The sequence below is a fragment of the Ranitomeya imitator genome, chromosome 10, assembly GCF_032444005.1.
Source record: "Ranitomeya imitator isolate aRanImi1 chromosome 10, aRanImi1.pri, whole genome shotgun sequence".
NCBI classification, from domain to species: Eukaryota; Metazoa; Chordata; class Amphibia; order Anura; family Dendrobatidae; genus Ranitomeya; species Ranitomeya imitator.
Window position 1 is genome coordinate 130,379,794 of NC_091291.1, and position 26,735 is coordinate 130,406,528.

A 26,735-nucleotide genomic window follows, 5' to 3' on the forward strand; every position below is an offset into this window, starting at 1 on the left:
CCATCAAGGGGTCGAAACGTTACCTCAACACTTTTACCAATTACTGTGGTGTTCATCAATAAAATTTCACGTATATGACGCATTCTAAATTCATCCTCTGAGTGCGGTTGCTTCTTCTAATGCATGAGCCTACTGGATCAAGTCCAGATTCAGCCTGCACCAGCTTCATACCCCCAGAGTGCATGCCTTTCTCCTTAGTACCAGTAGTGCAGCATGTGACCACTGAAGACACTGATTGGCTGCAGTGGTCATGTGCTGGCCTCTTGATCTCTCCTGATGGTGCAGCAGGCATTTTATCATTTAAAGGGGTTGTCCATTTTCAGTAAAGTTTTGGCAGGTAAGGTTGGAAAATAACAAACTTAGCAGTGCTTACCTTTTGAAGGCTCTGCTGCTGCAGCGCCTCTTCTCTGTTGTTCCCACCATCATCCTGACAAATTCCCTTTACAGATCTGGCTCATTCTTCCCTCTTTATGGCATTACAGTATGAGTTTCTTTTTTTACTAATGCTCATCCTACAGCGTATTACTATCTTATATGACATCATATTTTTTGTCCCTCTCTAGAAACCCAACCATAACCCCGGTGGCCATGAGTGACAACCCTAACAATGTAGGGCTTTTTGCCTCTAGACCATCCGACACCATACAAGGAGGTCTGGACAGGTATGAATATTCCTAATTGAATTTTTAGTTGCAATTCATTGCACAACTACTTATTTTTGCCCTTTCTTATTATCTCAGTCAATATTGTTCGGGCGGCCAGTATCTGTCGGTGAGATGCTCAGGTAAGCGGCACAGTTTGCTGTAGCTACATACGCTTCTTAATCTAGCCCTGTAAATATTTGCTAGAGATGAGAAAATCGAATTGATGCTAATTAAATTAGTGGCAAATTTTTGGAAATTCATTGAAAAAATGTCCACTGCAATTTCACCCCCAAAAAACAGAGAATTGATTCAGAGCGAGAAAGCTTACATGACCTCAGGCGTGGCTGTGCCGCTAGAGACGGTGACGCTCCTCTCCGGCCGCACTGCCCGTTTTCCTACTCGCCACCTGCCTCCTCTGATAGGTCACTTTTGCCATTATTCTCTTGGGCGGCGCATGCGCGAAACGATAGTCAGGCTCTCAAAACATTATCAGGACTATTGATGAGCGAGCATGCTCGGGTGTTACCCGAGTATCTTGGGTGTGCTCGTATATTATGTTCGAGTCCACGTGGCTGCATGATTTGTGGCTCAACACTCGCAGGGATTCCCTACCAAACAGGCAATCCATGTCTAACAGCCGCAAATCATGCAGCCGCGCAGACTCGAACATAATATACAAGCTTTACAAGCTACTCTGATATCATCCGAGCATGCTCGCTCATCAATAATCAGGACCTTACTGCTCACGCAAGCCTCCAGGGAAAGATGTGCCAGATCTCGGGCAGGGGACACAAGAGTGACTGGTCAGTCACTGACAGGAGGCCGGCAGTGGTCAGGGAAAGAAGGAAAGAGGTTGGAGAGCTGTAAGTGCAGTGCCAATCCCGATCTATTTATGGCTCATTTGCATAAAAAATTGCCAATGAATCTCTCAAAAACTAAAAATAAAGTATGGATTTAATCAACATCACAGCAACTTCTCATAGACAACAGTTTGGGTCTTAAAAACCTGCTAACAGGTTCCCATTTAAAAAGCAGAAGATGCACAGGTCGGCGGGTTATTGATTCGTTATTCTTGGAGGGTTTGTCTCATTTCTTCATTTAACAATGAATTATTTACTCTACAGACTGTGGGCAGCAGAAGAGGAGCAGCAGGATCATCGGCGGTACCGAGGCCAACCTTGGTGACTGGCCTTGGCAAGCGAGCTTGCAGATCCGCACAGAGAGACAATATGAGCATGTATGTGGAGGGACAATCATGAACAACCAGTATGTGCTGTCTGCAGCTCACTGCTTCACTGGGTAAATAGAGGATGGATGGTTTGGATTCAATCCTATGAATATGTACTACAGGAAGGGTTTGTGATGTACATACAACACACTTACAAGTGTCTCAGTTAGAACCAATCTCCTTTTGGGGTCTACATCCTATCAATCTTTGGAGTACTGTGTTATTAGGCACAGGACATTTTTTGGATGTGCTTGCCTTTAGGTTTTCAAGGGTTCAGTTGGAGACTGAGAGCCTCCTTTAGGTTGTGATCAAGAGAATTTTTTAGGTGGTGATCGAGAGCCTCCTTTAGGTGGTGATCGAGAGCCTCCTTTAGGTGGTGATTGAGAGCCTCCCTTAGGTGGTGATCGAGAGCCTCCTTTAGGTGGTGATTGAGAGCCTCCCTTAGGTGGTGATTGAGAGCCTCCCTTAGGTGGTGATTGAGACCCTCCTATAGGTGGTGATTGAGAGCCTCCTTTAAGTGGTGATCGAGAGCCTCCTTTAGGTGGTGATTGAGAGCCTCCCTTAGGTGGTGATTGAGAGCCTCCCTTAGGTGGTGATTGAGAGCCTCCTATAGGTGGTGATTGAGAGCCTCCTTTAAGTGGTGATCGAGAGCCTCCTTTAAGTGGTGATTGAGAGCCTCTTTTAGGTTGTGATCGAGAGTCTCCCTTAGGTGTAATCAAGAGTCTCCTTTAGGTTGTGGTCAAGAGACGCCTTTAGTGGTGATTGAGAGCCTCCTTTAGGTGGAGATTGAGAGCCTCTTTTAGTTGTTGATTAAAAGCTTTCTTTAGGGGGTGTTTGAAATCCTCCTTTAGGTGGTGATTGACACCCTCCTATAGGTGGTGATTGAGAGCCTCCTTTAAGTGGTGATTGAGAGCCTCCTTTAGTTGGTGATCAAGAGCCTCCTTTAGGTTGTGATTGAGAGCTTCCTTTAGGTTGTAATCAAGAGCCTCCTTTAGGTTGTGATCAAGAGCCTCCCTTAGGTGGTGATCGTGGGTCCAATGACCCAAAGTAATGGCCCCTTAGGGATCTATGTCCAAAGCATGATATGGAAGGAAGGCCAACCTCATGCGTTACCCTATGTCTCTTTTAGAAAAAGTTTATTGTTATCGTGTTATACCTGGATGAAAAATAGGAACATAATAGAGTATCAAGTATTGGCAGCACTGCTAGAAGTCGATATTGACCCTATAAAGATCCTTGACACATAACTTAGGACAAAAGCCAAACCAGAATCTTCTCCAAAAGGAAAAGACACCCATGTGCAGACAGCTGTTTTGGGATTTGTAACTCTCATCAGTGCAAAGTGGCATCTTGTCTTGTCCTATAGGTCTTCCTATGCAGACCTGGTGCTCTTAACAAGGAGAAAGTTATCTCCCACAGCTTTGTCAAAGGCCCTTCACCCAGCCAACCAGTCTTTTACATTTCACATTTAGTAGCAAGAATGCTGAAACAGATGTCTGCAATTGGAGATCTTTTCATTTTGGAGTAAAGTCATGTGGCAAAGCTTTTCATAGGGTCAATATTGACTTCTAGGATTGTTACCTCCGTCAGGTGGCACTAAAGATCATGTTCTTTCCTTCTTTTAAGTTTTTCTTACAGCCATAGGGCTCATTCAGACATTTGGTCAGCGGTCCGACTGGCCGTGGGTTGCATGACAGCTTCGTATATTTCTATAAGGCTACCATGCTTGGGTCGGAAGAGCCTCGGCCAGTCCATACATTGTGGTCCATTTTCAGATGAATTTGCACCAACGTCTGAATGAGCCATCGGTCAATTGGCAAGGATCTTTAAAGGGGCAATATTCTTTTTCTTCTTTGTAGAGGCTATGTACACACTTTATTTTTTTCTTTTCTTTTAAGACTGTTGCATAACTTCATTGATTGAACACATCCGATTTCTCCCAACAGTAAAGATCCCCTTCATTACTGGAGGATAGTGACCGGCATGGTCAATCTGGCCGAGTCTGGCATCGTGTCATCTATCGCGGCTGTGATTAGGCACGAGAACTATAACGACCGCACGGATGACTTTGATGTGGTCTTGCTGAAATTAAGTAACCCGTTGACTTTCACAGGTAAAAGAAAAATAGATATTTGTGTTTCAGTCATTGAATTCTTTTATTATTTTTGCTCCGTCGGCACACTCCGGAAAATATCTGCTCGGGATAATGATGGTTATTATTATTGGATGGAGCAAATTTCTCTACACTGTGCATGTGCTAATCCGCTGCAGAAATCTGAGTTTCATTTATGGATTTCTTCCCAGTGGGGTACCGCTGATAACGGCAGATCATGAGGCCGCTACAGGGCCCGAGAGTCTGGGGCGCCCCGTGCCAGCGCCAGCTCCTGCCCCCTCCGCTTGACTTTCAACTGTATCCACATCCTGGGTGCAGATACAGATGAAATTAGTGATGGAGGAGGGAGCCATCTGCTGAGTATACCTCCTCCGTCATTCTCCCTGTGTGTGTGATGTCTCAGCACAATGGGCACAAAGGTGTCATTACATCATTTTACTGAGCAGTGCAGACCCAGACCACAGGCTGCAGAGACCCCAGCAGCGGGGGAACGGAGAGAAGTGAGTGTTTTAGATTGTTTCTATTTATGTGGCCATCATACTATGTGGTGGACTGTTTGTGGGGCCATCATACTATGTGGTGGGCTGTTTGTGGGGCCATCATAATATGTGGTGGGCTGTTTGTGGGGCCATCATACTATGTGGTGGGCTATTTGTGGGGCCATCATACTATGTGGAGGACTATCTGTGGGGCCATCATAATATGTGGAGGACTATTTGTGGGGCCATCATACTATGTGGAGGACTATTTGTGGGGCCATCATACTATGTGGTGGACTATCTGTGGGGCCATCATACTATGTGGAGGACTATTTGTGGGGCAATCATACTATGTGGAGGACTATTTGTGGGCCCATCATACTATGTGGAGGACTATTTGTGGAGCCATCATACTATGTGGTTTGGCTATTTGTGGGGCCATCATACTATGTGGTTTGGCTATTTGTGGGGCCATCATACTATGTGGTGGGTAATTTGTGGGGCCATCATATTATGTGGTGGGCTATTTGTGGGACCATCATACTATGTTGGGCTATTTGTGGGGCCATCATACTATATTTCTGTGCAGTTTGTGGGGCCATCATACTATATGGTGGGCTATTTATGCAGCCATCATACTATGTAGTGGGCTATTTGTGGGGCCATCATACTATGTGGTGGGCTATTTGTGGGGCCATCATACTATGTTTCTGTGCAATTTTTGGGGCCATCATACTATATGGTGGGCTATTTATGCAGCCATCATACTATGTAGTGAGCTATTTGTGGGGCCACCATGCTATGTGGTGGGCTACTTGTGGGGCCATCATACTATGTGGAGGACTATTTGTGGGGCCATCATAATATGTGGTGGGCTATTTGTGGGGACATCATACTATGTGGAGGACGATTTGTGGGGCCATTATAGTATGTGATGGGCTATTTATGTGGCCATCATACTATGTGGTGGACTATTTGTGGGGCAATCATACTATGTGGTGGGCTATTTGTGGGGACATCATACTATGTGGAGGACGATTTGTGGGGCCATTATAGTATGTGATGGGTTATTTATGTGGCCATCATACTATGTGGTGGACTATTTGTGGGGCAATCATACTATGTGGTGGGCTATTTGTGGGGACATCATACTATGTGGAGGACGATTTGTGGTGCCATCATACTATGTGGAGGACTATTTGTGGGGCCATCATACTATGTGGTTTGGCTATTTGTGGGGTCATCATACTATGTGGTTTGGCTATTTGTGGGGCCATCATACTATGTGGTGGGCAATTGTGGGGCCATCATATTATGTGGTGGGCTATTTGTGGGGCCATCATACTATGTGGTGGGTTATTTTTGGGGCCATCATACTATGGGGAGGGCTATTTGTGGATCCGTCATTCTATGTGGAGGGCTATTTGTGGGGCCATCATACTAAATGGAGGGCTATTTGTGGGGCCATCATACTATTTGTGAGGCTATCATACTATGTGGAGGGCTATTTGTGGGGCCATCATACTATTTGGAGGGCTATTTGGGGGCTACCATGCTATTTTTAGGGCTATCATACTATGGGGAGGGCTATTTGTGGGGTCATCATACTATTTGGAGGGTTATGTGGGGGCCATCATGCTATTTGGAGTGCTATGGGGGTTATTATACTGTGTGGAGGGTTGTGCAGGTAGCAATATACTGTGTGGAGGGTTGTGTGGGGACTTTTTTACTGTCCAGAGGGCTATGTGTCCATTATACTGTTTGGAGTGCTAGTGGGGGGCATTATAATGTGTGGTAACACTAAGTGGCTTCTATAAGGGCAAAATTACTTTCTAGGGGTTGCAAAATTGTAGTATATGCTCTTCTGTGCCCCCGCCGAATATTTTTTCCTTGATTGGGCCCAATTAGGACTTTTGCTATGGTGCCCCATAATTTCTATGTACGCCCCTGTTTCTGCTGCATCTTTAATAATAAGTTTCTTGTGCAAATTCTGAGCCTAAACTTTTAAAAGTTTGCAGAATCATTTATTAAAAATAATTTGATTTCCTCTTGATCTGTCTTCTAGCTGTGGTTCAGCCCGCCTGCCTTCCAATGAGCCGGCAGATGTTTAACCCCAACACCCGATGCTGGATTAGCGGCTTTGGAAAAACTGTCGCCTCTTCGAGTAAGTAACATAAGATAACAGTGGCACAAGTGGTCAGACATCTTTCATAAACCGAGGGCGCTTGTGCATGTGGGAAGGACTAGATAGACCACCACACTATTCTTATGCTCATTCTAACCGCATGTCTCCACCTGTATCATATGTATGCAGAGGCATTATACTATATGGAGTGCTATGGGGGTCATTATAGCGTGTGGAGGATTGTGCGGGAGTCATTCCTGACTCTCCCCAAGTCGAGATTGCATGTGTATAGGGTCTCCCGACCCTTCCTGAATTCAGGGTGCATGGGTAAGTGAGCTTCCCAATGTTCCCCAAATTAAAAATGAAAGTGTATGTGGCCTCCCGACCCTCTCCGAGTTGAGATTGCATGTGTGTGGATACTCCCGACCCTCCTCAAGTGGGAAATGCAAGTGTATGGGATCTCCTGACACTCCCTGAATTGAAAGAAGTGCATGTGTATTGGGGCTTCCCAATCCTCCCTGATTGAGACTGCATGTTTATGGGGGCTTCCCAATCCTCCCTGATTGAGACTGCATGTTTATGGGGGCTTCCCAATCCTCCCTGATTGAGAGTGCATGCGTATGGGGTCTACTGACCATCCTCAAGTTGGGAGTGCATGTGTATGGGGTCTCCTGACCCTCGCCGAGTTAGAAATGCATATGTATGGGAGACTCCCGACAATCCTCGAGTTGGGAGTGCATGTGTATGGGGGTCTCCTGACCATCCTCAAGTTGGGAGTGCATGTGTATGGGGGTCTCCTGACCCTCCCTGAGTTGGGAAGGCATTTGTATGGAGTCTCCTGACCATCCTGAAGTTGGTAGTGCATGTGTATGGGGTCTCCCAACCCTCTCTGATTTGGGATTGCATGTGTATGGAGGTCTCCTGACCCTCCCTGAGTTGGGAGTGCATGTGTATGGGGGTCTCCTGACCATCCTCAAGTTGGTAGTGCATGTGCATGGGGGTCTCCTGACCCTCCCTGAGTTGGGAATGCATGTGCATGGGAGTCTCCTGACCCTCCCCGAGTTGGGAGTGCATGTGTATGGGGGTCTCCTGACCATCCTCAAGTTGGTAGTGCATGTGCATGGGGGTCTCCTGACCCTCCCTGAGTTGGGAATGCATGTGTATGGGAGTCTCCTGACCCTCCCCGAGTTGGGAGTGCATGTGCATGGGGGTCTCCTGACCCTCCCTGAGTTGGGAATGCATGTGTATGGAGGTCTCCTGACCCTCCCTGAGTTGGGAATGCATGTGTATGGGAGTCTCCTGACCCTCCCCGAGTTGGGAGTGCATGTGCATGGGGGTCTCCTGACCCTCCCTGAGTTGGGAGTGCATGTGTATGGGGGTCTCCTGACTGTCCCCGAGTTGGGAAAGCATGTGTATGGGGGTCTCCTGACCCTTCACGAGTTGGGAGTGCATGTGTATGGGTCATCTCGTCCTTCCCTTTGTCGAGTGTGTAGGTAGTGGGTGAGATAACTATTTGCTCAGCCACTATATGAGGTGTATGGACACTTTAAGAGCAGGTCGATAATGACAAGTAATCTCCATGTTTTCTGGGTTGCAGAGGATACGTCCCCGGTGCTGATGAACACGGAGGTGTCTATTATCAGCACTCCTGTGTGTAACAGTACGAGCGTTTACAATGGTGACATTACTAGCAGGATGATGTGTGCAGGCGACCTCCGAGGGGGAAGAGATTCCTGCCAGGTACGTACTGCAAGCGGACGACCTTGGAAGTGCAAGTGCAATGACAAAAAGAGCGAATAGAGACTGCACCAGGCCGTGGCCTCTTCTACCATCACCTCTAATATTCCCAGGAATCGATCACCAATAGTCTCCATCCAAACTGCACTGATGGTCCCTCACTACTCACAGAACATAACTTCTTCTCCCATCATGGCATGTCAAGTTGCTGATTCTTTTTCTCTATTTTACTATTATTTTTGCATACGCCCAAAATAAAGAGCCCGATTCATCATTGCACTTGCACCTTTTTTAATCCATTTTTTTGTGTTTTTCTCTTGTTTTTCATTCTACTTTTAAGTTGCATCTTTTTTTTTAAGTCAATTTTATGTGCTCAACATTTTTTTTTAATCCAAAAAAAGAAAATTGTTCACAAAATCCAGAATGAATGGAAAATATTCTTTAATTTAGCATCCATTAAAATTCAAAGGGCATCGTGGCGTTACATAGTGTTTGACGCATTTTTGACATTAAGGTCTTATTCATAACATTGTATCATCACCACAATGCCCTTTGAATTTTAATGGATATTAAATAAAATAATACCGAAGTTTTCTCTTACATTGGATTTTGCGGCCAATTTTCTTTTTTCGGATACTTTGCCTCAATAAGCCGATGGGCCTGCTGCCATCCCAAGTACTATGTGGTTGTGAAAATACCTGAAGTGTTGAGCTAATATCCCCCTTTTTGTCTTGCCTTTTTTTGGTTGTCACTGTGCGCAACGCATGGTTTGGAATTTCCAGATGTTTTTGACTAATTTGTCAATTGCAACTTTTAAAAAAAAGTTGCTAAATTTTGTGCAAATGTACTCCAGTTGCAAATTTTCAATTATTTTGCAAAATGGTAGATTTTGGCACAAACATTTTGAAGAGTTTCACACAATAAATATCAATGAAAACCAAAAGCCAAAAAGGTAAAGTGACAAACTAAAGTGTTACACTTAAAGTGTTTATTTTTTGGTCCCATATGGCTTATTTTTCGGGCCCCTACTCATTAACAAATATACTCCAGGATGGTGTGAACTAAAATAATGGCCAGATAATGAGTAGAGTAAATAATGCTATATAATCTAAATATACAGTCATTTTGTGCAGTGTATATGAGTCTATACTTTCTGTCAATTGTTTTCAGGGGGACAGTGGAGGACCCCTGGTTTGTATGCAGGGGGATCGCTGGTACCTGGCTGGGGTGACAAGTTGGGGCACTGGTTGTGGACAGCCTAATAAACCTGGGGTGTATACTCGTGTTACTGAGATCCTGCAATGGATATATATCAAAATGGAGGTAAGAAACAACACTTGTAAAAAGAAAGTGTCCTGCTCCTGGGTTCGAACCCTTGAGCCTGTGTTTTGTCATTGTCTTCTCTGTCTGCCAAGCCACAGCAAACACACCTTTTCTCCACGTATTTAGGTTTTGTTATTCTGACTGCGGCCTGTTTAGCACAGGTATTCGTTTGTCTGGTTTATCACCTTTCGGGTGCGGCTTTATGTTCTTTCTCCCTGATGACATTTCCTGCTGGTAATCGTTTCATGTCGATGGTCAGACATTCTGCTGTTTAAAACCAGTCAGTGAAATACCAGCTAGGGTTTATCTCTTAGCTGTTTCTGTTCTATACTCTGCACCTATCTTGTTTCCTTTTAGGACAAGTAGACAGCATGTTATCTAACAGTACATACTTAATACTTTATTTTATATTTTGTGGTTTAGTTTACTCACGCTGGGATCTTTCTTTTTTTTTCAGCACACTTTCCCTTTTGTTGGTAATTCACACTCTGCTCTGCCCTCTGGTTCTTTAGGAGGAACTTGAAGCACTTGACGGCCTTTCAGGCAGTGTAGGACCGAGCTGCCATCTTCTAGGCTGTGGTTAGGGCTATCTCCGCTCACGCAGGTACCACTAGGGACTGCGCGGGTCAGGATTTCTAGTCTGTACAGGAACCGGAAGGGTCAGTGGCAGTTTTTAGCTTTTCTAGTGAAATGCTTCACTAGCATAATAGAAAGTTAAAATATATTAAAATATTTTAATAGCCAGCAAATCTAGAAATATCTTTACAAGAGAGAAGGAAGCCTTCAGTACTAATTACTAATACTAAAAGCATAACATAGCATAAAGTAAAATGTATATATGGCTCAAAATGAGTTTTTTCCATTTTTTTACTATGTGTTAGAGCTAATAATGTATAGAGGATTTTAGACCGAGTGCTGGATGCACCTGCTGCAGCGATACAGCTGACTGTTTTCATTATTTATTGATCGTGATTTAAAATGTAGAATTTTCTATCCACCTGCATCAATAACTAGCAATAGGAATCATGTTTTGGAGGAATTTGTGATCATCAATAACCATCTTTTTACAGATGGCGAGGAATCGGTGACCCTAAAAGTGCAGTGGAGGAAGAGGACGCATTTCACTGTGACACAGAAGAACTACAGTAGAGGGGAATAATGTGAGGAGGGGTATTTATAAGACATGGACACATAGTGGCATTCAATATACTTTGAATCAAAATGCCATAAGAAGAAATAACCAAAAGTCAGAGGCGAGGAAGTGTGCAAGAGAACATACTGTAGCCAGAATGGAGACGCCAAAAGATTTGCAGTCATGTAATAGTTTGTGTCTAGGATTTTAGTTTTCCTCTTAGAAGTAAAAAATATAAAGTTTAGATCCAAACTTTAAAATTCTGAGATGGAACATCTCTCGTTTTGGAGGACCCACCGAGATCGTGCCTTATAAAGGAGCTTGTTGATTTCAGCTGGGACTGTGCAATATTTTATTTCCCCCAGAAATGGCACTGCAAAGAAATGTGACACTTTTTCTTGCTGATCATTAGCAGGAAATCGATCCGTGATGGGCTAACGAAAAAAGGATTGAAATGCAGACAACCTCTCTATGTATTGATGATGGGAGTTGGAAGAGATTGCAGAACAAGACTTGGATGCAAAGCTGGAAAATGTAGGGAAAATTGCAATATGGCAGCATGAAGTTGGGGAAGGAGTGATCTGGAACACGTAAAAGTTAACTCAGGGGGTCTGGTGCGAAGAAGAGTAGGGTTGGCAATGGTTTGGCACATATTGGATATACATATATATGTGGATAGTAGTATATCACCAGTCTTGGAGGAAAGCTATTGCCATTGTTCATAATGATAAGACTCTTATTAATCCATCTGCTACTAAACAGACTGCAAAGTGGTCAGCGTCTCGCCATATCGTGTGCAGATTACTTGAACTTCTGCATCTTGTATATTAATAGTAAATACGATTAAATTAATTATGTTTTGTGAAATCTGTAATAAATGTATTTTCATAAATGCCTTGGCGGTGCAATTCTGCGTTGGTCGTCTTTTCGCTCAGAGTTTTATCATGAAATTGCTGCTATGCACAATCAGTAGTGCACATAAAACCATTAAAAATCATATTTTATTAAGTTTAGATAAAACTGCACCCCAAACCCCAGTGCATTGTGAGGATCTAAGATCATAACAGCTTGCTACAGTTCTTATAAATGTATGTACCTTACTTGTATAGCAAGTGATCAGGCTGCCGATCTCATCACTTATTTGTGTCTACAAGACTTTCTATCATAAAAGATGTTCTGGAAAATAAATTCCAACAATCAGTAGATGCAGATACAAGCGTAGACTGACAGATTGGATACAGATATAATGACGTATCTTAGTGTGGAGTCCGATCATTCCCGTAGATTCTTGCAGTCAACAAATATAGAAACAGATATATAAATGCATTGTAAATAACGCATAATAAATAATAAATATATAAAATTGTACAAAGATATAATGTGTCATATTCATTCAGGATTAGTTATCCCAGGTATTATCCCAATTATCACATGATTGTATCACAATGGGCACACCATCACCCTGCATCTAATGTCTGTCATTACTTTTTGTACCTGTTGATTCTGCACATGGAGAAACACGTTGAGGCATGAGCTGTAGAGACTGACATCATAACAGAACAACCAAATGATTAGTCTTTAATCTTTTATTGGGTGTGCTTCATTACTGTAGAATAGGATTACTTCGTCTAGAATAGAATGTTGTTTACCCTAGCATCAAAGGAATAATAGGGCAAGTAAGGGCAAGTCACCGTGGAGCAGGGCGCCAAAACCTCGTGCAATAGGGTGCCGACCTCTGCTGCTAGGAAGAGACAGCCTCGGGGACACTATAGGGTTGTATAGTCCCAATAATTGGGATAATACCTGGGATAACTGATCAGGAATGAATATGACACAGCCAGGATTTGAATGCATGCAAAAATGTCAGTGTATCTTTGTATAATGTATTTACATATCTGTATCTACATTTGTTGACTGCAAGAATCTTATGGGAATGATCTGACTCCACAGTGAGATATGTCATCATTATTATATCTTTATCCAGTCTGCGAGTCTACGCTTGTATCTGCATCTACTGATCGTAGGAATTTATTTTAACTTAGAAAGTGTTGTAGACATGAGATTAACAGCCTGATCACTTGCTATACAAGTAAGGTACATATGTATATATATATATATATATATATATATATATATATATATATATATATGAACTGTAGCAAGCTGTTATGATCTGAGGTCCTCACAATGCTAAACTTAATAAAATATGATTTTTAAGGGTTTTATATTCACTACTGATTTCGCCCTTGATAAAAATAATTCTCTCCTATGCTTTACTGTTATGCACATCTCAAACACAGCTTCCATGGCCAGACATAATGGAAGCAGGTCCATTCAGCTGGTCCCAGGGACACAACCGTCTTCAATCTTTTATCCCTATACAAGAGAACTGGACTTTGCTGCAAAGACCCCCGGATGGCAACCACAGAACTTTGGCTGCAGGTTGGCTCCCATGTCCTCCTCCTCCTTGTACAATGACTGATAACACCTCTATATACAGTAGATAACACAGGATCCACCATTCACAATAGGTGATGTCACAGCTCACCTTTTCCTCCTATACAATGACTGATAACACCTCTATATACAGTAGATAACACAGGATCCACCATTCACAATAGGTGATGTCACAGCTCACCTCCCCTCCTGTACAATGACTGATGACACCTCTATATACAGTAGATAACACAGGATCCACCATTCACAATAGGTGATGTCACAGCTCACCTCCTCCTCCTGTACAATGACTGATAACACCTCCATACACAGTAGTTAACACAGGATCCACCATTCACAATAGGTGATGTCACAGCTCACCTTTTCCTCCTATACAATGACTGATAACAACTCTATATACAGTAGATAACACAGGATCCACCATTCACAATAAGTGAGGTCACAGCTCACCTCCTCCTGTACAATGACTGATAACCCCTCTATATACAGTAGATATCACAGGATCCACCATTCACAATAGGTGATGTCACAGCTCACCTCCCCTCCTGTACAATGACTGATAACACCTTCTATATACAGTAGATATCACAGGATCCACCACTCACAATAGGTGATGTCACAGCTCACCTCCCCCTCCTGTACAATGACTGATAACCCCTCTATATACAGTAGATATCACAGGATCCACCATTCACAATAGGTGATGTCACAGCTCACCTCCCCCTCCTGTATAATGACTGATAACACCTCCATATACAGTAGATAACACAGAATCCACCATTCACAATAGGTGATGTCACAGCTCACCTCCTCCTCCTATACAATGACTGATAACACCTCTATATACAGTAAATAACACATGATCCACCACTCACAATAGGTGATGTCACAGCTCACCCCCCCCTCCTGTACAATGACTGATAACACCTCTATATACAGTAGATATCACAGGATCCACCATTCACAATAGATGATGTCACAGCTAACCTCCTCCTCCTGTACAATGACTGATAACACCTCTATATACAGTAGATAGCACAGGATCCACCATTTACAATAGGTGATGTCACAGCTCACCTCCTCCTGTACAATGACTGATAACCCCTCTATATACAGTAGATATCACAGGATCCACCATTCACAATAGGTGATGTCACAGCTCACCTCCCCCTCCTGTACAATGACTGATAACACCTCTATATACAGTAGATAGCACAGGATCCACCATTTACAATAGGTGATGTCACAGCTCACCTCCTCCTGTACAATGACTGATAACACCTCTATATACAGTAGATATCACAGGATCCACCACTCACAAAAGGTAATGTCACAGCTCACCTCCTCCTCCTCCTGTACAATGACTGATGATAACACCTCCATATACAGTAGATAACACAGGATCCACCATTCACAATAGGTGATGTCACAGCTCACCTCCTCCTCCTGTACAATGACTGATAACACCTCTATATACAGTAGATAACACAGAATCCAGCATTCACAATAGGTGATGTCACAGCTCACCTCCTCCTCCTCCTGTACAATGACTGATGATAACACCTCCATATACAGTAGATAACACAGGATCCACCATTCACAATAGGTGATGTCACAGCTCACCTCCTCCTCCTGTACAATGACTGATAACACCTCTATATACAGTAGATAACACAGAATCCACCATTCACAATAGGTGATATCACAGCTCACCTCCTCCTTTTTTGTACAACGACTGATAACTATTCTCTACTGTCTATAAAGGTTTAATTAGTTCTGTTTTCATTGTAAGATACAAATAATATAAGCAAAATATTTTGACATGTAAGTGATGGAGAGTAATAAAGGAAATGAGGGATCTCTTACGCCCCACTTCTGATAAAGGTACAAGAAGAACAACCAAATTTCTTTGATCATGGGTGCAGTACAGTGACTCATAGATATCAGCTATAAGCTGCCATGTGTGTACATGAGGAATAATGATCTCTGCTCATTATATAACTTGTATCCTGAATTCATTTTAACAATTTTCTCATCTGTCGGCTTTATATCTAATTTTCAGTTGCCACTAAGCTACTAGATCAAGTCTAATATTTATGAGGCTTAGAATGCACACACAGACAAGAGTAATTCCTCTTCTCCCGTTTCTATGTAGCATATGTTCAGATACAGCAGCATGGAAGACTTTATGCAGCAGTACTGAGCAGTGTAGCTGTGAATCCAACTCTGACCTTAGCTAAAATACTTACTATAAAGCAAGATCAGCTCTGCTCCTCCACCAATCTAAATAAACTTTATGAGGTTTTTGCTGTCAGTCCTTCTTGTCTTGTATTTCAGAGTGTACGAGTAACTGAGGCAGATGGATTAGACAAAGTGGCTCATAAGTGGAGAAAGAAGTATATTTTTCTGGTAAAATATATTACAAATGTTCTTATATTCAGTTGTACTATCGATGTTTGATAACTTTGTTAAAACAACAGTCACCATTTACATATCAGCCCTGGCACCTGCTCGATGCCTGGTACAGGCGCTGTTTCTGTCGCTCCAGTGTAAATACTACGACTTTGGTTTCATTATAGTGGAATCTGACCTTGATATCGGTTCCCAGCGTCAGTTGTGTGTACTGTAATTATCAGGTATTCAGAAATTCAGATAAATATGTTATAAGGCAGCCAAATACTGAGTGCCACAAATGTCACTGGGTATGGAGTCTGAGACACGACGGTTGGCAGCTGCGACAATATTAGAGTCAATGTTTGCTCATCTCACACTTGCTTTATTCTGCTAGTCAGTTTTGTTTCTTTGTGGCTTATCCACACTCACATTGATGGCTCCCACAGTGCCCATTACATATTGTTATGGCTCCATTGTACCCCTACTGATATGATCCCCCCACAGTGCCCCCTAAATATAGTGACCCAAAGTGTTCCCCATACAGTATAATTACCCCACTTTACAGTGTCCCCATACAGTATAATGCCCCCACAGTAGTGTCCCCATACAGTATAATGCCCCCACGGTACCGTGTCCCCCAGACAGTATATTTACCCCACAGTACAGTGTCCACCAGACAGTATAATGCCCCCACAGTACAGTGTCCCCATACAGCATAATGCCCCAACAGTACAGTGTCCCCATACTGTATAATGCCCCCACAGTAGTGTCCCCATACAGTATAATGCCCCCACAGTAGTGTCTCCATACAGTATAATGCCCCCACAGTACAGTGTCCCCATATATTATTATAATGGAATATAGGCTGAACTGGATGGACAAATGTCTTTTTTCGGCCTTACTAACTATGTTACTATGTTATGTTACAGTGTCCCCATACAGTATAATGCCCCCACAGTAGTGTCCCCATACAGTATAATGCCCCCACAGTAGTGTCCCCATACAGTATAATGCCCCCAGAGTACAGTGTCCCCATACAGTATAATGCCCCCACAGTAGTGTCCCCGTACAGTATAATGCCCCCACAGTACAGTGTCCCCATACAGTATAATGCCCCCACAGTACAGTGTCCCCATACAGTATAATGCCCCCACAGTAGTATCCCCGTACAGTATAATGCCCCCACAGTACAGTGTCCCCATACAGTATAATGCCCCCACAGTACAGTGTCCCCCAGACAGTATAATGCCCCCACAGTACAGTGTCCCCCAGACAGTATAATGCCCCCACAGTACAGTGTCCCTATACAGTATAATGCCCCCACAGTACAGTGTCCCCATACAGTATAATGCCCCCACAGTACAGTGTCCCGATACAGTATAATGTCCCTACAGTATAGTGTCCCCATACAGTATAATGCCCCCACAGTACAGTGTCCCCATACATAGAACGAAAATCACAACAAATATAGCAAAATATCCAGACTGAGAGGGGCTAAAGCCCTGCTCCCTCCGTAAATACATAAGTATAACCAAAATAATCATAGGTGTACTACTCCCAAAACATATAGAAGACTAGAGAACATGGAGTACAAAAAACACCAACAGATTGAAAAAGTAAAACAATCATTTTATTGATGCACTTAAAATGTACAAAAACAGCCCAATCAAAGGGCAAAATACAAAAAAGAGGAAGAATACAGGGAACCTGCTAGCACAGCAGGCTATATGGACCAATAATACAATATATGTAAGGGCACGTACAGCTAATCCTGAGCCAAGTGAGGGGGGAGGAGAAATAGAGTATAAGTGGGTCTAACATCCAGGCTCTGCGCATGAACACCTATAGATGCTACCATCAATATAAGATCCCCAAACTCCCTACACATATCAATAGGATGCCGTCACTCACCCATAGTTACAAGTGTCCTAGGTCCTCCTGCTGTGACCCCTTACAGTATAATGCCCCCACAGTACAGTGTCCCCCATACAGTATAATGCTCCCACAGTACAGTGTCCCCATACAGTATAATGTCCTTACAGTACAGTGTCCCCATACAGTATAATGCCCCCACAGTACAGTGTCCCCATACAGTATAATGTCCCCACAGTACAGTGTCCTCATACAGTATAATGCCCCCACAGTACAGTGTCCCCAGACAGTATAATTACCCCACAGTACAGTGTCCCCATACAGTATAATGCCCCCACAGTACAGTGTCCCCATACAGTATAATGCCCCCACAGTACAGTGTCCCCATACAGTATAATGCCCCCACACTACAGTGTCCCCATACAGTATAATGCCATCACAGTACAGTGTCCCCATACAGTATAATGCCCCCACAGTACAGTGTCCCCATACAGTATAATGCCCCCACACTACAGTGTCCCCATACAGTTTAATGCCCCCACAGTACAGTGTCCCCAGACAGTATAATTACCCCACAGTACAGTGTCCCCATACAGTATAATGCCCCCACACTACAGTGTCCCCATACAGTTTAATGCCCCCACAGTACAGTGTCCCCATACAGTATAATGCCCCCACACTACAGTGTCCCCATACAGTTTAATGCCCCCACAGTACAGTGTCCCCATACAGTATAATGCCCCCACAGTACAGTGACCCCATACAGTATAATGCCCCCACAGTACAGTGTCCCCATACAGTATAATGCCCCCACAGTACAGTGTCCCCATACAGTATAATGCCCCCACACTACAGTGTCCCCATACAGTTTAATGCCCCCACAGTACAGTGTCCCCATACAGTTTAATGCCCCCACAGTACAGTGTCCCCATACAGTATAATGCCCCCACAGTACAGTGACCCCATACAGTATGATTTACCCACAGTACAGTGTCCCCATACAGTATAATGCCCCCACAGTACAGTGTCCCCATACAGTATAATGCCCCCACACTACAGTGTCCCCATACAGTTTAATGCCCCCACACTACAGTGTCCCCATACAGTTTAATGCCCCCACAGTACAGTGTCCCCATACAGTATAATGCCCCCACAGTACAGTGACCCCATACAGTATAATGCCCCCACAGTACAGTGTCCCCATACAGTATAATGCCCCCACAGTACAGTGTCCCCATACAGTATAATGCCCCCACACTACAGTGTCCCCATACAGTTTAATGCCCCCACAGTACAGTGTCCCCATACAGTATAATGTCCCCACAGTACAGTGTCCCCATACAGTTTAATGCCCCCACAGTACAGTGTCCCCATACAGTATAATGTCCCCACAGTACAGTGTCCCCATACAGTTTAATGCCCCCACAGTACAGTGTCCCCATACAGTAAAATGCCCCCACAGTACAGTGTCCTCATAGAGTATAATGCCCCCACAGTACAGTGTCCCCATAGAGTATAATTACCCCACAGTACAGTGTCCCCATACAGTATAATGTCCCCACAGTACAGTGTCCCCATACAGTATAATGTCCCCAGTGCCCCCATAGTGCTAACACACTAAGTATGATTCCCCCACACTCTTCCCTCTCGTATATTGCCCCTTCACCCCACTCCGAATAGCACATCGGCTGAACAGTAATAATCCTCTCGCACCCCATGCCCAGTGCTGTCACTATTAGGCCCTTCCATCGGGATACAAGAACCAGATTTGTATGTGGAATGTAACTAAAAAGCTGATGAACAGCGTGTTCATTTCATATTCGGGTTTTTTTTTTCCAGTGTCCAGAAAAATGTTGTTTGTCTGATTTTTGGAGTTGTTAAAACAATAAATAAATAAACAAAAAAAGACAAAATCTGCAATATTAGTATCTAAATTGTAATGTTTCTCTTCTCGGTTTGTATTTATGTAACAGACAATGTGGCGATGACCTTTTACTGTTACAAGAACTTAGTGGAACTTCCCACCAGTTTCCTACGATCGCCCAGAGACTGACACTTGTATCTGTTATTTTGGTACAACGAGTTAAATATATCCCATAGTTCTCGGCTCGGACTGATTCCACTTTCCATAGTGGAGATTCCAGAATGTGGGAAAAGTGCAGCTGTTTGATTAGCACGTGCAGCTGTCGTGTAATGTGTGTCATAGGGACAGAAGAGAGGAGTGTCCGCCCAAGAAAGTAAACGGCAAGGCTCATTCTACCACCAGACTGTGGATTTAGACGTAAACTCCGGTGGATAAAAATAAGGCAGAAAGTGGAGACAAACTTCAAGAGGTAAGTGAGGTGACCTAGAAGAGACTGCAGGAGAGAGACACAGACTACTCTTCTCACTACTCTTCTCACTCCATCTATGGCTGGACGAAGCCGGTTATGAAGCATGGCTGGGTGGTTATACTTGAGGTTTGGTGGATAAAGATGGCATCTACAGACATAATTCAGAATGAGAATTCTTTGAGTTGAGGGACAGTTGACAAGATGTGTAAAGAGTCTACAAATAAATCTGTATTTGCAAATCCTTCATTTTTTGATGGAACCAGTACCTGCCAACCTGGACAGTATAGATGACTACTATGTGCAACAGTGTCTTTGCGATTTGCAGTTACAATTTATTACTATCTGTTACCAGCCATTTTAGATCCAGGGTACTGCCATGGGGTCAATATCTACCCCTATGATCATTGCTTTATCTTATCTATGTGAATGATGGATGCAGATATCGATACGTATCTCATGTGTTGCAATATGCAAAGAAGCACAGAAATATTGCAAACAGATGGAAACATAAATAAAGATAATATGCTACAAGTGCATAATTTTACAGAAATGTTTTTCATTAATGAGCAGCAGTAAATGTGGATGTCAGTAAGGAACTTGTTTGTTCTATAGACTGGGAGATTCTCATGTTATAATGCTTTATGGTTTTCAAGCTTTGACTATTCAGCAGAGAGGCGGCATAGAGTTCCCATGACACATTGTATCCCCGCTGATCAGTGACTGTACAGCAACAAGCGTGTCCTTGTAATGTACCCTCCAACCCCAGCTCTAAAAGAGAAAAAGCCAGAAAATGGTACAGTGTTTAAAGGGGATTTGTCACCAGGTTTCATAATACAAACTGTATACACTATTAACTATATATCTTAGACTTAATGAAACTGGTGTATTTGCTGTGAAAATCCATGTCAGAATGGCTGGGTATTTTGGTAAGCCTTATATTTGTAATAAACACCTTATTAAAAAAATCTTCAGATGGTAAAACATTCATAAGGGACTGTACGTTCTTTCTGGTGTAGATTTTCAAAGCATGTACACCAACATCATCAGGTCTGCAATATATATTTAATAGTGTATTCAGTTTGTAATGTGCAATCTGGTGACAGATAAGATTGGAATTTAACCTCTATGTTAAACACTTAGAAACAGAAATTAATTTTTAATTCTTCATGTCACTATCTACATAAAAATACTGAAATATTGCAGTTATATTCCTGAACACCCATTCATAATAGATGATATCACAGCTCACCTCCTCCTCCTGTACAATGACTGATAACACCTCTATATACAGTAGATAACACAGGATCCACCATTCACAATAGGTGATATCACAGCTCACCTCTTCCTCCTGTACAATGACTGATAACACCTCTATATACAGTAGATAACACAGGATCCACCATTCACAATAGGCGATGTCACAGCTACCTCCTCCTCCTGTACAATGACTAATAACACCTCTATATACAGTAGATAACACAGGATCCAAAATTCACAATAGGCGATTTCACAGCTCACCTCCTCCTCCTGTACAATGACTGATAACACCTCTATATACAGTAGATAACACAAGATCCACCATTCAAAATAGATGATGTCACAGCTCACCTCCTCCTGTACAATGACTAATAACACCTCTATATACAGGAGATAATGCAGGATCCACCATTCACAATAGGTGATGTCACAGCTCACCTCCTCCTCCTGTACAATGACCGATAACACCTCTATGTAAAGTAGACAACACAGGATCCACCATTCACAATATGTGATGTCAGAGCTCTCCTCCTCCTCCTGTACAATGACTGATAACACCTCTATACACAGTAGATAACACAGGATCCACCATTCACAATAGGTGATGTCACAGCTCACCTCCTCCTCCTCCTGTACAATGACTGATATCACCACTATATACAGTAGAGAACACATGATCCACCATTCACAATAGGTGATGTCACAACTCACCTCCTCCTCCTGTAAAATGACTGATAACACCTCTATATACAGTATATAGCACAGGATCCACCATTCACAATAGGCGATGTCACAGCTCACCTCCTCCTCCTGTACAATGACTGATAACACCTCTATATACAGTAGATAACACAAGATCCACCATTCAAAATAGATGATGTCACAGCTCACCTCCTCCTGTACAATGACTAATAACACCTCTATATACAGGAGATAATGCAGGATCCACCATTCACAATAGGTGATGTCACAGCTCACCTCCTCCTCCTGTACAATGACCGATAACACCTCTATGTAAAGTAGACAACACAGGATCCACCATTCACAATATGTGATGTCAGAGCTCACCTCATCCTCCTGTACAATGACTGATAACACCTCTATACACTGTAGATAACACAGGATCCACCATTCACAATAGGTGACGTCACAGCTCACCTCCTCCTGTACAATGACTGATATCACCACTATATACAGTAGAGAAAACAGGATCCACCATTCACAATAGGTGATGTCACAGCTCACCTCCTCCTCCTGTACAATGACTAATAACACCTCTATATACAGTATATAGCACAGGATCCACCATTCACAATAGGCGATGTCACAGCTCACCTCCTCCTCCTGTACAATGACTGATAACACCTCTATATACAGTAGATAACACAGGATCCACCATTCACAATATGTGATGTCACAGCTCACCTCCCCCTCCTCCTCCTCTACAATGACTGATATCACCTCTATATACAGTAGAGAACACAGGATCCACCATTCACAATGTGATGTCACAGCTCACCTCCTCCTCCTGTACAATGACTGATAACACCTCTATATACAGTAGATAACACAGGATCCACCATTCACAATAAGTGATGTCACAGCTCACCTCGTCCTCCTCCTGTACAATGACTGATATCACCTCTATATACAGTAGAGAACACAGGATCCACCATTCACAATAGGTGATGTCACAGCTCACCACCTCCTCCTGTACAATGACTGATAACACCTCTATATACAGTAGATAACATAGGATCCACCATTCACAATAGGTGATTTCACAGCTCACCTTCTACTCCTCCTCTATTATGACTGATAACACCTCTATATACAGTAGATAACACAGGATCCACCATCCACAATTTGTGATGTCACAGCTCACCTCCTCCTCCTCTACAATGACTGCTAACACCTCTATATACAGTAGATAACACAGGATCCACCATCCACAATAGGTGATGTCACAGCTCACCTCCTCCTCCTGTACAATCACTGATAACACCTCTATATACAGTAGATAACACAGGATCCACCATTCACAATAGGCGATGTCACAGCTCACCTCCTCCTCCTGTACAATGACTGATAACACCTCTATATACGGTAGATAACACAGGATCCACCATCCACAATAGGTGATGTCACAGCTCACCTCCTCATCCTGTATAATGACTGATAACAACTCTATATACAGTAGATAACACAGGATCCACCATTCACAATAGGTGATGTCACAGCTTACCTCCTCCTCCTGTACAATGACTGATAACGTCTCTATATACAGTAGACAACAAAGGATCTACCATTCACAATAGGTGATGTCACAGCTCACCTCCTCCTCCTGTACAATGACTGATAACACCTCTATATACAGTAGATAACACAGAATCCATCATTCACAATAGGTGATGTCACAGCTCACCTCCTCCTCCTGTACAATGACTGATAACACCTCTATATACAGTAGATAACACAGGATCCTCCATTCACAATAGGTGATGTCACAGCTCACCTTCTCCCCCTGTATAATGACAGATAACACCTCTATATACAGTAGATAACACAGAATCCACCATTCACAATTGGTGATGTCACAGCTCACCTCCTCCTCCTGTACAATGACTGATAACACCTCTATATACAGTAGATAACACAGGATCCACCATTCACAATAGGCGATGTCACAGCTCACCTCCTCCTCCTGTATAAAGACTGATAACACCTCTATATACAGTAGGTAACACAGGATCCACCATTCACAATAGGTGATGTCACAGCTCACCTCCTCCTCCTGTACAATGACTGATAACACCTCTATATACAGTAGATAACACAGGATCCACCATTCACAATAGGTGATGTCACAGCTCACCTCCTCCTCCTGTACAATGACTGATAACACCTCTATATACAGTAGATAACACAGGATCCACCATTCACAATAGGTGATGTCACAGCTCACCTCCTCCTCCTGTACAATGACTGATAACACCTCTATATACAGTAGATAACACAGAATCCACCATTCACAATAGGTGATATCACAGCTCACCTCCTCCTCCTGTACAATGACTGATAACACCTCTATATACAGTAGATAATACAGGATCCATCATTCACAATAGGTGATGTCACAGCTCACCTCCTCCCCCTACTGTTGCACAATGACCTCTGCATAGTGTACACAGCATGCCCACAACATTGTCCTATAGAAGTGAATGAGTCAGAGCCTGTCTATTGATGTCTATGATCTATGTGGCTGCTGTATACCTCTATAGACTATTAACGTAAGCTCCGGAAAGACGGTGACTCACATTAATTATGTAAAGAAAATAATATAAAAATACTCCAAGCAGGAGATACATCTGTTGATACAGCATAAAGCCGACAATGATGGCAGTCCATTCCAGGATGATCTTCTGCTCCTAATGCTGACACTGATGGTATCTGTGTTTCTCATGGTCTCGCCTCTCAGTTGGTGACTGTCCATAATGCAGAGGACAAAAGGAATCTGATCATCAGTTTCATTTGCTGCTGCTGATTTAGTTAAAGGGGTGATCCTTTGTCCTACTACAGACAGGGCAGAGGGGAGAGGCTCCTGCTGCAGCCAGTTGTCTTATGGCCACACACACTGCGGGAAGGAAGAGCATAGCTGAGCTCTTTAGTCTCAGAGAAGATTTCTTTATACATTCTCACCTTTATTGTCAAAGGAAGGGATTAAAGGACGGATTTTCAGGGATTTTTTTTTACTTTTTAATGCATGTTCTATGTTTAATGCTGCTTTATTTATTACAATTGTTAAGGAAAATAAATAAGTTACTACAATCTGGGCAGAGGGGAGAGGCTGCTGCTGCAGCCAGTTGTCTAATGGCCACACACACAGCGGGAAGGAAGAGCATAGCTGAGCTCTTTAGTCTCAGAGAAGATTTCTTTATACATTCTCACCTTTATTGTCAAAGGAAGGGATTAAAGGAGGGATTTTCAGGGATTTTTCTTAACTTTTTAATGCATTTTCTGTGTTTAACGCTGCTTTATTTATTATAATTGTTAAGGAAAATAAATAAGTTACTACAATCTGGGCAGAGGGGAGAGGCTCCTGCTGCAGCCAGTTGTCTAATGGCCACACACACAGCGGGAAGGAAGAGCATAGCTGAGCTCTTTAGTCTCAGAGAAGATTTCTTTATACATTCTCACCTTTATTGTCAAAGGAAGGGATTAAAGGAGGAATTTTCAGGGATTTTTTTTTTACTTTTTAATGCATGTTCTATGTTTAACGCTGCTTTATTTATTACAATTGTTAAGGAAAATAAATAAGTTACTACAATCTGGACAGAGGGGGGAGGCTCCTGCTGCAGGCAGTTGTCTTACGGCCACACACTGGGCAGGGAGGAAGGACATAGATGAGCTCCTGGGTATCACAGAGGAAACTTCTTTACATATTTCTCCGTTTTAATGTAAAAGGAGGGGATTAAAGGAGGAATTTTCAGGGATTTTTTTTTACTTTTTAATGCATGTTCTATGTTTAATGCTGCTTTATTTATTACAATTGTTAAGGAAAATAAATAAGTTACTACAATCTGGACAGAGGGGGGAGGCTCCTGCTGCAGGCAGTTGTCTTACGGCCACACACTGGGCAGGGAGGAAGGACATAGATGAGCTCCTGGGTATCACAGAGGAAACTTCTTTACATATTTCTCCGTTTTAATGTAAAAGGAGGGGATTAAAGGAGGAATTTTCAGGGATTTTTTTTTACTTTTTAAAGCATTTTCTGTGTTTCGTGCTGCTGTATTTCTTACAATTGTTAAGGGAAATAAATCGGTGAAAACAGATGAATGATTAATCACAAGAAAATTTGTAAGCCTTCGGCTGGAAGAATGAGAGTGGAGCAGCATGAAGCGATCCGATTCTTAATGATTTCTGCAGTAATTGGCAGCGGTTGTCATATACACCATAGCGAACGCTTCAGCCATTCTCCGGAGGTTCCTCGAGTATTTATAGGGTTAAGTAGTCCCACCGTCATCATCATCAAGGTTCCGCTGTCCTTCAGCTTCACACTAATCCTCAAGTTTCTCATTTTATTCCTACCACTGTCTTGGCCACATGATCCGTGGCGCTCCCTCCCTCCCTGAATGTTCCAGCACTGCTCCGGGCTCGGGTCCTCGTTGTCGCCACCGGCCCAAATTTGCGTTTCTAGTCTGCGAGTCCTCACCACAATCTACTATTTATAGGAGAAGTGCCAGGAAATCTGAGGTCTGTGGTAGCAAGAAGAAAAGCCAGAGAGTCTCCAAGATAAGGGTCCTAGGAAGAACGCAATGCATTTGTTACTGGACCCAACCATCAGAATATCACAATAAACCCTGAGCTCGAGGCCACCATTACACATCATTATCAGAAAAACACTGCAAACAACATGGTGAAATAGCGGGTGAATCATTCTGGCCAACTCTACCGGGATGTCCAGAGGATGTCAGGACTCATTGGAGATTAGGCAAATGTCCTGGGTATATACTGAGGTCTCCAAAAACAGTTTTGAAAGGTTTATTCCAGGAAAAGGGCTTGCCCCCCCCCCAGGGCAGGCAAGATAGACATGTGGAGGGCATGGAAGAAGCAAATAGGGGGCATGAAAGGTGTGGAAGGC

General features: G+C 43.0%; 1 protein-coding gene across 1 annotated transcript in view; it reads left to right on the forward strand.

Moving 5' to 3' along the window:
- Positions 1-11,694, forward strand: part of TMPRSS13 (transmembrane serine protease 13) — a 37,156-nt gene extending 25,462 nt beyond the window's left edge. Inside the window, exons 6-13 of the mRNA XM_069741295.1 lie at positions 564-662; positions 741-784; positions 1,769-1,943; positions 3,819-3,985; positions 6,530-6,628; positions 8,187-8,329; positions 9,497-9,649; positions 10,720-11,694. Of these exons, the coding sequence (XP_069597396.1) occupies positions 564-662; positions 741-784; positions 1,769-1,943; positions 3,819-3,985; positions 6,530-6,628; positions 8,187-8,329; positions 9,497-9,649; positions 10,720-10,737 (898 nt within the window). The 3' untranslated portion in view covers positions 10,738-11,694. The remainder of the gene's footprint in view (positions 1-563; positions 663-740; positions 785-1,768; positions 1,944-3,818; positions 3,986-6,529; positions 6,629-8,186; positions 8,330-9,496; positions 9,650-10,719) is intronic.
- The last annotated feature ends 15,041 nt before the right edge of the window (positions 11,695-26,735 follow it).